Genomic DNA, 12,586 nt, shown 5'->3' on the forward strand with positions numbered 1-12,586 from the left:
CTGTAAGAAGTAAAATCCTCTGCTTTATAAGTTACCTGATAGCAGGTATTTGTCATAATAGACCAAAACAACTCTAGAGAAAGTAACACTTTATGTAAAAGTTTAAGAAAAACAAAACTGCCCCAAACTCGCGGAGTGACCTGACTTTGGCTTGATCTCCTTCAAGTCTAATGTCACCACCCAACAACTTGCCTTCCAACCAGGGGGCGTGGCCTTGACCCGGCTCCGCCCACAGCCGCCACCTCCGACCCCCGCGGACCGGAGCCGGCTCCTTGGAGTCCTTGGGTGTGAGCTTGCGGGCGAGCCCTGGGTCTGCGCGGCCGCCGGGCGCTCCAAGCCTCGTCTGGACTCCCCGGTGCGAAGAGGGGCGGGCGGGCCAGGCATGGCGGGGGCGACGCTGAGCCTGGAGCCCGCCGGCGGCGGCTGCTGGGACGAGCCGCTGCGCATCGCCGCGCGCGGCCTGGCGCCCGGGCAGCCGCTCACGCTGCGCGCGTGCCTGCGCGACGAGAAGGGCGCGCGCTTCCGGGCCCACGCGCGCTACCGCGCCGACGCCCGCGGCGAGCTGGACCTGGCGCGCGCGCCCGCGCTGGGCGGCAGCTTCGCGGGCCTGGAGCCCATGGGGCTGCTCTGGGCCCTGGAGCCCGACAGGCCGTTCTGGCGCCTGCTGAAGCGGGACGTGCGCACGCCCTTCGTCGTGCGGCTGGAGCTGCTGGACGGCCACGAGCCCGACGCCGGGCGGCTGCTGGCCAGCGCGGGGCTGGAGCGCCACTTCATGGCGCCCGGCGTGCGGCGGCTGCCGGTGCGCGCGGGCCGGGTGCGGGCCACGCTCTTCCTGCCGCCAGGTGAGTCGCGCTGCGCTGGAGTCAGCTCAGGACCTGGCCTCAGCTAGATTCCCGCGCAGTTCTAGCTGGAGTTTGGCCCCTGTCAGTGGTCCCTCTATCATATTTTGATATGTTAGGCTCTCTTATACACTGCCTTTTATTTGCATTGTCTCCCTTAATCTCGGTAATGTCCCTATGATGTGGATACTGCTATTCTACAGATGAAAAAACAGGCTCACTTGTTATTGATCGCTGCCCCTGTAGACTCTCCAAACCTTGGGGGAAAGGTGACAGTCAGGGAAGTCAAGACAGTCCTGTGTCCCTCTCTGTTCTGGGCACACGGGGCTGCTTCTCCACTTCTTCAGTGACCTGTGTGCTGAACACACTTCATTCTAGTGCCAGGCTCACTAGAAGCCAACTCTGGGTATTTTTCTTTCCTCTCTGCCTAGACATCTGAAATGTCCCTACACAAAATACCTCCGGGGTTGTTGCAATACATCCAGCTATTTTACCCCTCCGCGCCCTTGGATACTGTGCATTGAACCTAGAAATGTTCTACCTTTGAGCTACACCCCCAGTCGCCTTTCTTTCTTGAAACAGGGTCTTGCTAAATTGCTGCGGCTGTTCTTGAACCTGTGTCTTCCTGTCTCAACCTCCCAAGTACTAGGATTATAGGTAAGCATCACCTCACCTGCATGTTTTAAATCTTTGTGTATGTGTGGGTGATACTGGGGATTGAACCCAGAAGGGCATTCTACCTCTGACTTTCATCCCTAGCTCTACTTTTTATTATCTATTTTGAAACAGGGTCTTACTAAGTTGCAAAAGGCCTCACTAGGTAGCTGAGGCTAGCTACAAACCCTCTGATCCCAGCCTCCCAAATCCTGGGATTACAAGTGTGTACCACAATGCCCAACTTCTGTTTTGCATTCTTAATTCTTTGCCCCATACCCCAGTAGCACTCTCAATCAACACTAAGGAAATTCCGTCCACCATGTATGCAGTAACAAAAGATTTGTTATTCTCCCTTAGAATAACCTATGATTCTTTGAACCCTGCATATAACTCACCATTGAAGCAAAAGGAGGGTTTAATAATAAATCAGTGCCGCCGGGCGTGGTGGCGCACACTTGTAATCCCCACGCTTGGGAGGTGGAGACAGGAGAATCGCGCAGGTTCGAAGCCAGCCGTGCTGGCGTAAGAGACCCTGTTTCAAAAATATATTAAAAAAATAGGTCTAGGAGTGTATCCCGGAGTTAGAGGGCTTCCAGGAACCCCAGTACCACCAAAATAAATAAATAAATAAAAATAATAATAATGAATCAGTGCCAAATTACCCTGTTTTGAATTTGTCCTCTCAGAAGCATGTTTCTCTTTTTAGTAGTGACTCAGGGACTGCCCACTAAAGAACTAAATAACTTAGAATTATTTTTTAAAGGACAACAATTGCCAGGCGTGATGGCACACGCCAGCACTTGGGAGGCTGAGACAGGAGGATCGCACAGGTTCCAAGCCAGCCTCAGCTACTTAGTGAGGCTCTTAACTTAGTGAGACCCTGTTTCCAAATAAAATATAAAATAGGTCTGGGAGTATAGCCCGGAGGTAGAAAAGTCCTGGTTTCCACCCCCAGTACCACCAAAATAAATAAATAAATAAATAAATAAATAAAATTTAAAAAAAAAGAGAACAATTTTTCTCTGTGTGTGGTACTAGGGACTGAACCCAGCGGCATTCTGCCTCTGAGCTACACGCCCAGCCCTGTTTTATTTTAAAATAAGTGAGCTGATCACAGGTAGATGATTCCTGTACTGCTACATCCATCAAGCAGGGTGTTGGCAGAGCAACAAAGATAAACAGAGACAGTAGGACCTAAAGAGTTATAGACACTGAAACTTACATGGGAATTGAGAAAACACCATGTATCCCCTCACCCAGTTACTGATAAAAACATACCCTGTTGTGAGAGCCTGGCCAGTTCTAGCTGCCAGTTCTCCTGAGATAAAGAAATAAGACTCAGAAACAAACCCTGAAGATCCAGGGGGCAGCAGTGTCTCTTTTTCAGAAACTGCCACATTCCTTCAATGTGGATTTTTTTTAACTTTCGTTTTGAAATAAACCTCTTTACTTTGCAACTGGATTTCCAGCTTCATATTTCTCTACTGGGCTGAGAAAAAGGATCCATGGTGAATCCCAAACTGTAACACAAGGTCTCACTAAGTTACAGAAGGCCTTGCAAAATTGCTGACCATGCATGAACCCTGCAATCCTCCTGTCTCAGCCTCCCAGGTACTGGGATTACAGTCATGTGCCATCACGCTCAGCGAGGGACAGACAATTCTTCATGTTCTATAATGATACACAAGGTTGAATGTGGAGAGGAACTAGGCCTGATGTGGATCAGGGAGCAAATGCTATTACAACATCTGCCAAGCAGATGGGCTGAGGCCAAAAGTACTCCCACTCCATCAGCTGCAAAGGACAGGGTGAGAGTACTGCTGATAGGGGAGGGGTTTGCAAAGACCTCAAAGTCCTGCAAAGCAAGGGAAGCTGGGTTTGTGCAATCACGGGGGGTCAGTTTTGGTGGAACCAGGTGAGGTCAGTTTGTCAAGGGGGAAGGGTTTTGATCTTTGGTTAAGTGATGGAAAAGAATTTTACCATGTGCCAATCAGAGGCAGACAGAAATTTATTAGGATAGTAGGAAATAGACATTCAAAGGAGAATGCAAGCTACTCCAAAAGTGAGAGAAAAGCCTTTGGGAATGCAATATTCTCTCTTTCTTTCTTTCTTTCTTTCTTTCCTTCTTTCTTTAATTTATTTATTGTATAGGGGACCTTCTACCGCCAGGCTATACCACCAGACCTATTTATTTATTTATTTATTTATTTATTTATATTTGGAAACAGGGTCTCACTAAGTTGCTGAAAGCCTCACTAAGTAGCTGAGGCTGGCTTTGAACCTGTGATTCTCCTGTTTCAGCCTCCCAAGTATTGGGATTACAAGCATGCACCACTGTGCCCAGCAGGACTTTTTTTTTTTTTTTTTTTTTTTTTAGGTACTGGGGGTGGAACTTAGGGGCTTTTCTACCTCTGGGCTGTATTCCCAGGCCTATTTTACACTTTATTTGGAAACAGGATCTCACTAAGTTGCTGAGAGCCTCACTAAGTAGCTGAGGCTGGCTTGGAACCTGTGTGATCCTCCTGTCTCAACCTTCTAAGTGGGAGAATTACAAGCTTGCGCCCAGCAGGACTCTTCTTTTATTGGGGACTTTCCTGAGGGGTAGGCAGGAGGTACATGAGGATGACCTCAGCCAGTAGTCACGAAGTGTTCCTGGTCCAGTCCTGATCTCTACTGTCTATAACTTTTTCTTTTTTTTTTTTTTTCTTTTTTCTTTTTTGTAGTACTGGGGATGGAACCCAGGGGGCATTCTACCTCTAAGCAACACCCTAAGCACTAATTTTTTTATTTTTTTTTTATTTTTTATTTTTTTGGTGGTACTGGGGTTCCTGGAAACCCTTCTACCTCCAGTTTACACTCCCAGACCTATTTTTATATTTTTTTATTTGGAAACAGGGTCTCTTAAGCCAGTATGGCTGGCTTTGAACCTGCGCAATCCTCCTGTCTCCACCTCCCAAGCACGGGGATTACAAGCATGCGCCACCATGCCAGGCTGAAGCACTAATTTTTATTCTTTATTTTGAAACAAGGTCTTAAAGAGTTGCAAAAAGCCTAAGTAGCTGAGGCTGTCCGTGAATCCGGATCTTCCTGTCTTGGCCTCCCAAATGCTGGAATTATAAGTGTGTGCCTGCCTGGCTTTGCCAGTAACTTTTAAACTATTTTTTCTTTCTACCTCCAAGATACACCCCAAATACTATTTCTTCTTCTTCTTCCTCCTCCTCCTCTTCCTCCTCTTCCTCCTCCTCCTCCTCCTCTTTCTTCTTCTTCTTCTTCTTCTTCTTCTTCTTCTTCTTCTTCTTCTTCTTCTTTTTTGCAGTACTAGGGATGGAACCCAGGGGTATTCTACCTCCAAGCTACACCCTTAGCCCTATTTATTATTCTTTATTTCAAAACAAGTTCTCACTGGGTTGCAAAGGGTCTCACTAAGTAGCTGAGGCTGTCTGTGAACAGCAATCCTCCTGTCTCAGCCTCCCAAATGCTGGGATTACAAGTGTGCACTAACATACCCAGCACTTTTAAACTATTCAATAACTACCAGCCTGGTTGAGAACATTGCTCTCTTGGGTGGTGCCCAAAAAGATTCCTCTTTTCTGTGATAAATACCATCTAACAAATCCCTCCCTGAGGGTGGTCCTCAGTGCTCAGGGTAACATTTACATTCCTCTGGGACAGGAACTCCAAATAATGGAGGGGAAACCCCAGCAAAGCTAGAATGGGAGGGGAGGAGAGGAAGACAGCTAAGGTTGATTAATGGAGGAGCTACATTCAAATATGTGTAAAAGTATGAATGTAGCATGGTCAACCTGGACACTCATTGTTGGGAGGGGGGAAGTGGGAGGAGGAAAGGGCACCAAGCACAGTATGAATGTATGCCATTTTCAATATGATCCTAATTTAAAAAAAAAGAAAAATAAATAAATTCCTCTGGGACTTTTGGGTCTAACAGGCCTTGTCTCAGGCCTCCGTATTAAAGTCACATTTTGAGCCTGGAATGGCCATGTATGCCTATAATCCCAGTACTTGGGAGGCTGAGACAGGACGATCACAGGTTTGAGGGCAGCCTCAGCAAATAATAAAACTCATCAACCTAGCAAGACCCTATTTAAAAAATAATGATAGAATAGGGCTGGGGTATATCTCAGAGGTAGAATGTCCTCAGGTTCAATCTCCATACTACAAAAATAAAATAAAGTTTCATTTTCTTTTGTTTCCCTTATGTCTCCTTCCTACCAATTTTGTTTCTTCTATCCTTCAACAAGTTGGTCTGGGCCATTAGGTTATCTTTAGCACAGCCCCTGCACAGAAAGAGCCAAGAGAAAGACAAAGGGCAACTGCTCCCCTGAGGGAGTTGGAGAGTTACCGCAACCATGTACGGACTGTGATGGGTCCTACCTATGTAATGCCTTCCCTTTATGCTCTTCTCCTCTCTAGGACCCGGGCCCTTCCCAGGAGTCATTGACATCCATGGTACTGGAGGCGGTCTGCTGGAATATCGAGCCAGCCTTCTAGCTGGTCATGGCTTTGCCACACTGGCTCTAGCTTTTTATGACTTTGAAGATCTCCCCAAGGAGTTCAACAACTTCCACCTGGACTACTTTGAAGAAGCCCTGTGCTACATGCTTCAACACCCCCAGGTTCACCTGCTTTTCTTTATATAATCAGTCTCTCTAGAAATTGCTCCACAGAGGGGTTCACCTACACCAGGTGCAGTGCTGCTGCTCCGTCTTCCCAGGGGAGATTTCTTTTGCAGACTTCCTTGGCTTTGGGTGCCCATTATTTACACTTACTCTGTCAAACAGATTCATGATATATAATTAATCATAAAATCCACATGGAATTTCTTTTAGTAATATTAAGATTCCTGTTGAAGCCGGGCGTGGTGGCGCACGCTTGTAATCCCAGGATTTGGGAGGCTGAGACCCGAGGATCGCGGTTCGCGGACAGCCTCAGCTACTTAGTGAGGCCCTCTGCAGCTCAGTGAGACCCTGTTTCAAAATAAAGAATAAAAAAAAATAGGGCAGGGGGTGTAGCTCGGAGGTCGAATGCCCCTGGGTTCCATCCCCAGACCCGCAAAAAAAAAAAAAAAAAAAAAAAAAAGATTCCTGTTGTAATAGGATTTCAGCTTCTCATTATATTTGCATGATCTATATCCTCACATTTACATCAGAGCTTGCCCACCCCTTTTGGAGGTTAACAGCTACTGAACTGGACTATGTATCTTGTTTGCTTCAGTTAAGTCAATCATTTGCCAACATATTTGGTTGAAGTAGATTAATGATTTACATCTTTTTTGTGTGTGTGTTACTGGGGTTCCTGGAAACCCTTCTACCTCCGGGCTACACTCCCAGACCTATTTTTATATTTTTATTTGGAAACAGCGTCTCTTAAGCCAGAGAGGCTGGCTTCAAACCTGGGCGATCCTCCTGTCTCTGCCTCCCAAGCACGGGGATTATAATAAGCATGCGCCACCACACCCAGATAATTATTTACCTCTTGGAATAGAACTTGGTGCCAAACAGTTGAATACCATCCACAGAAAGATGTGGATCAGGCCCACTTGAATGCGGGAGGCCCTGAACTTGACAGGCTCCACGGCTCAGCATTCTCCACTGAACCATTCTCTGAACATCTATGAGCAGTTCCGACATTTGCCAATGAGTTGAAGATTTGTTTGCTACCTGTTTAACCAGATATTTGAACTGGACTGTGTATCTTGCTTTGCTTCAGTAAAGTCAATCATTTGCCAACATATTTGGTTGGCATAGATTAATGATTCACATCTTGGAATAGAACTTGGTTCCAAACACTTGGATACTATCCACTGAAAGATGTGGATCAGGCCCACGTGAATGGGGGAGGCCCTGAACTTGACAGGGTCCATGGCTCAGCATTCTCCACTGAACCATTCTCTGAACATCTATGAGCAGTTCCGACATTTGCCAATGAGTTGAAGATTTGTTTGCTACCTGTTTAACCAGATATTCAATTCTGTTGGCTGACATTGTGCTAGCAGCATTTCAAGTTGCATTTTTTTATTGGATAAATTTTTGTCTCTTCTCTCTTCTTTTCTTGCAGGTAAAGGGCCCCGGAATTGGGCTTTTGGGCATTTCCCTAGGAGCTGATATTTGTCTCTCAATGGCCTCATTCTTGAAGAATGTATCAGCCACAGTTTCTATCAATGGATCTGGGTTCAGTGGAAACAGATCCATATACTACAAGGAGACAAAGATCCCACCATTGGGCTATGACCTGAGGAGAGTCAAGGTTGCTTTCTCAGGCATTCTGGACATTGTGGATATACGGAATGATGTTGTAGGATGTGAGAACCCCAGTATGATTCCAATAGAGAAGGCCCAGGGGCCCATCCTCTACATTGTTGGTCAGGATGACCATAACTGGAGGAGCGGCTTATACGCGCAAATAGCCTCTGAGCGGTTACAGGCCCATGGAAAGGAAAAGCCCCTGATCATCTCTTACCCTGGAACTGGACATTACATCGAGCCTCCTTACTTCCCCATGTGCCCTGCTTCTCTGCACAAATTACTGAACAAACCTGTGCTCTGGGGTGGGGAGGTCAGGGCTCATTCTAAGGCCCAGGTAGATGCATGGAAGCAAATTATATCCTTCTTCTACCAACACCTGGGAGGCAGCCACAGGAGGGCTTCCTCCAGACTGTAATGCATTTGTCCATTTGTCTGTTTTGACAAGAGATTCAAGATCAGATTCTAATGTTCAGGAAATTTATGGGAATCCATTGTCCCTTGGATGACATTAAGCTCATGTCTTTGGTATTAATGGTGGATTTTATGTCACTTTACTGAATATGTTTTGTCAACACAGTATTTTGCTAATGTAACAAGTGCTTGTGGTAGAAGACTCAGACATATACAGTGCAAGAAAGTAAAACATCATTCCTACTATTAAAATTTGTATTTTCTTCTTGGTTTTTTTTCCCTATCTATCTATCTATCTATCTCTATATATCTAGTTTTGGTGGTGCTGGGAATAGAAACCAGGGGCATTCTACCTTCAGCCTACACCCCTATTCCTTTTTATTTATTTATTTTTTTGTGTGTGTGGTATTAGGGATTAAACCCAGGGGCATTCTACCTCAGAGCTATACCTCCAGCCCTATTTTATTCTCTCTCTCTCTCTCTCTCTCTCTCTCTCTCTCTCTCTCTGTGTGTGTGTGTGTGTGTGTGTGTGTGTGTGTGTGTGTTACTAGGGATGGAACCCAGGGTTGTTGTTGTTTTTAACCACCAGCTACACTCCCAGACCTATGTTTTTATATTTTATTTAAAAACAGGGTTTCACTACATTGCTGAGAGCCTCTCTAAGTAACTAAGGCTGGTTTTGAACCTGTGGAATCCTCCTGTCTCAGCCTCCCAAGTCCTGGGATTACAAGCGTGGGCCACCACACCCAGCTTTTATTCTTTATTTTGAAACAAGGTCTCACTAACTAGCTAAGGCTGGTCAAGAACCTATGATCCTCCTGTCTCAGCCTCCCAAGTACTAGGATTACAGCATGCTCTAGCATGCCTGGTGCCTTTTTATTTATTTGGAAATAGTTGATGGAAGCCTCACTGAGTTGCTGAGGCTGGCTTCAAACTTGCAATCCCCCTGTCTCAGACTCCCAAATACTGGGATTGCAGGTATGCATCATCTCACCCAGCTTAGATGAGTTTTAATACTAGGTGACTTTTTCCCTTACTGTAAGAGATTGGTCATTCAATGTTCCAACCAGTGGTAACAGGGTAGAATATTTATTGGTCAAAGTCATGCAGAGGTATGTTGATATAAGGTAAGGCAACTGACCTTTTTATTATAAAAATCAGAGAATAATCCTTTAAGAGAAGAGGAGTTGGGAGCATCTGCCTATTGAACAGTCTCAATTCTGCTTCAGTGGTGAATGACTGATGTCCTTGGAAAATCATAGTGTAAGTCTTAGAAGAATCATTCTAGCCAGGTGTTGTAGAACATGCTTGTAATCCCAGTACCGGGGAGGCTGAGACAGGAGAATCACAGGTTCACAGCTAGCCTCAGCAACTTGTGAGGCCCTCTGTAACTTAGTGAGACCCTGTTTGAAAATAAATAATAAAATAGGGCTGGAGGTATAACTTGAAGGTACAATGCCCTGGTTTCCATTACCAGTACCACAAAAAAAGAAACAAAAAAAAGAATCATTCTAATTTATTTATGTATTTATTTATTTATTTATATTATTGTGGTAGGTACTGGGGGTGGAATCCAGGGGCTTTTCTACCTCTGGGTTATCCTCCCAGACCTGGTTTTATACTTTATTTGGAAACAGGGTCTCACCAAGTTGCTGAGAGCCTCACTAAGTAGCTGAGGCTGGCTTCAAACCTGTGCAATCCTCCTGTCTCAGCCTCCCAAGCGCTGGGGTTACAAGCGTGTGCCACCATGCCCGACTTAAACTTTTTTTTATATCAGTGCTATAGAGCATTGTACAGGCCCATTCAATGAAAATGAGTTTTAAAGTTGATGTCCAAGACATCAAACATCATATTCAAGAAGCTCTAAGCATGGACAGGATAAACACAAAGAAAATTATCTTTAGCTGGGCATGATGGCACACCTTGAAATCTCAACACTTAGGAAGCTGAGACCAGAGGTTTGCAGCCAGCCTCAATGACTTATGGAGGCATTCCTTAACTTATCAAGATCCTGTTTCAAAAGAAAGGAAGGAAGGAAGGGAGAGAGAGAGAGAGAGAGAGAGAGAGAGAGAGAGAGAGAGAGAGGAAGGGAGGGGAGGGGGGGAGGGGAGGGGAGGGGAGGGGAGGGGAGGGGAGGGGAGGGAAGAAAAAAAGCAGTCTGGCTGGGGGTATAGCTCAGAGGTAGAATGTTCCTGGTTTCAATCCCAGCAAAACACACACACACACACACACACACACACACACAGAGAGAGAGAGAATGAATGAATGAATGAATGAATTATCCTTAACATATCCCTGTAAAACCATTTATGGTACTTTTATAACATAGCTATAACTTTGCCACTTCCTAAAAAACTATGGGACCTATACCCCCTCCCTTCCAGCCTTCACGGGCTTTTAACTGTTCTAATCTGTTGGGTGGAGCTGAAGAGACACCACTCAAAACACAGGAAGAGGCCACTTGTAGGCACTCCTGTGACATTCCCAATGGAGGTGAGACTGTAGACCATCTCAGCCTAGTGTCAATAAAGTAAGTGAAAAGGAAAAAAACAAAAACCAGAAATCAGACGATTCAGCCCTAGATATCTGAATCTCTCCAGCAAATGCTTAGAATGCCCTGTTGCAGAACAGAGCTGTCCCTCTCAAGCCCCATCCAAAATGAGTAATCGTGAACCAAACAAATGAGTGTTCTTGTTTTAGGTGACTTATGTTTGGGGTTTGTTTCTGTTGTCTATTGTGTGTAACAAACTGTTGGTAAATATCATATGTTGGTAAATACTGGGACAAGATTTATTTGGGGATAAATCTGGGAGGCGGCATCTGACTGGGAGAGAAGTTCATGAGTCAGGGGCCCCTGTCTTATGGACTAGGGGCTTTTATGGGGCATTAGGAAAAAGGGGTAGTTACACAGTCTTGGCTTTTTTCCATTGGTGTTCTACACAGGGGGCTGGACAGGTGGGTAGGTTTATGGGCTGGAGGAAAGGAGGATGGTTAGAGACGACCCCTACAACACACACACACACACACACACACACACACACACACACACACACACACACTACTGGAGTTTTCTCCACCTCCTTTGGCCAAGCCTCACAGCCAGACCTCACAGTGCCCACACAAACCACACCAAAGACTAATGGCTTAAAACAATATCCATTTATTTATCTCAAGACTCTGTCAATTAGACAGGACTCAGTAGGAATGAATCGCCAAGTGGCACTGATGGGGCCGGGAGGACCTATTTCATAGTAGGGATGTTGGTCCTAGCTGTCAACTGGGAACTCAGGGCTGTGGGCTAGCAGCATTCTCAGTTGCTCTCCATTTGGGCATTTTCACTGGCTACTTAGGCTAAGTTCTAAAAGTAAGAATCTCAAGACAATAAAAAAGGCAGAATTTCATGGCCTTAATTTGACCTTGTCTTAGGAGCTACATAGCTTGCTCTAAGTGTTGATCATGGCAGTCATAAAGGCTGACCCAAGCACAAGGAGAACACAGAGTCTTTCTCTTGAAAGGAGAATGCCACAGTTCTGCAAGGGTATGTCCAGTGGGAAACACTGGAGCCATCTTTGGAAAGTACAATCTGCCTTCTGACCACACATTCCTTTACATGCAAAACATAAGCATCCTCCCTTTAAGGGCCCACATTCCCATTGATAGTAGACCATGCTAAGGCTCCATCCAGGTCCAAGTGTTCTTCCTGTGTTTCAGGGTGATGCACCTCACAACTAGGGGCATTCTACCTCCAAGCTATACTCCAAGCCCTATGTTTAATTATTTTGAAATAGGGTCTCACTAAGTTGCAGCGGGCCTGACAAATTGCTGAGGCTGGCTGCGAATCTGTGATCCTCCTGTTTCAGTCTCCCAAGTACTGGGATTACAAGCATGTGCCACCACACCTGGCTAGAATGATTCTTCTAAGATTGTCACACTATGATTTTCCAAGGACTACTCCTAGAAGCAGGATGTGAAATAAGATCTGATGTGGTCACTCATTAGCCTAAGCACATGACTATAAATCCAAGAGAAAAAAAAATTTTTTTTTTTTTTGAAGTTACTGGGTATGAAACCCAGGGGCATTCTACATTCTGCCTCTGAGCCACACACCCTGCATCCTTTCTGATGCAATGCTGTTTTTACTTTAACTTTTGCAAAAATTCTTCATTAACTTGAAGCTGTCTGCAATCCTATGATCCTCCTGTTGCATCCTCCAAAGTACTGGGATTACAAGCATGTACCACCACACCTGGCTCTAGACTCAACAATTTAGTGAGACCCTCAGCAACTTAGCAGGACCCAGTTTCAAAATGTAAATTAAGGATTTCCGGAAAGATGGCAGCCACAGCAACAATAGCTGGCAGTGGCCAAATAGGACAGGTATTCCTCTGAGAAACCCCGGACATCAGATTTTGGTTT

The 12,586-nt window shown here is 45.5% G+C and overlaps 1 protein-coding gene across 1 annotated transcript; it reads left to right on the plus strand.

Annotated features, from left to right (window-relative positions):
- Positions 1 to 382: 382 nt before the first annotated feature.
- Positions 383 to 8,174, plus strand: LOC308271442 (peroxisomal succinyl-coenzyme A thioesterase-like; the record flags this gene model as incomplete). Its single annotated transcript, XM_080707799.1, has 3 exons — positions 383 to 842; positions 5,928 to 6,130; positions 7,572 to 8,174. The coding sequence occupies 3 exons, from the start codon at positions 383 to 385 to the stop codon at positions 8,172 to 8,174; spliced, it is 1,266 nt and encodes a 421-aa protein (XP_080563925.1).
- Between the last annotated feature and the right edge of the window lie 4,412 nt (positions 8,175 to 12,586).

The sequence above is a fragment of the Muscardinus avellanarius genome, assembly GCF_963383645.1.
Source record: "Muscardinus avellanarius genome assembly, chromosome: 12".
In the NCBI taxonomy this organism is placed as follows: Eukaryota; Metazoa; Chordata; class Mammalia; order Rodentia; family Gliridae; genus Muscardinus; species Muscardinus avellanarius.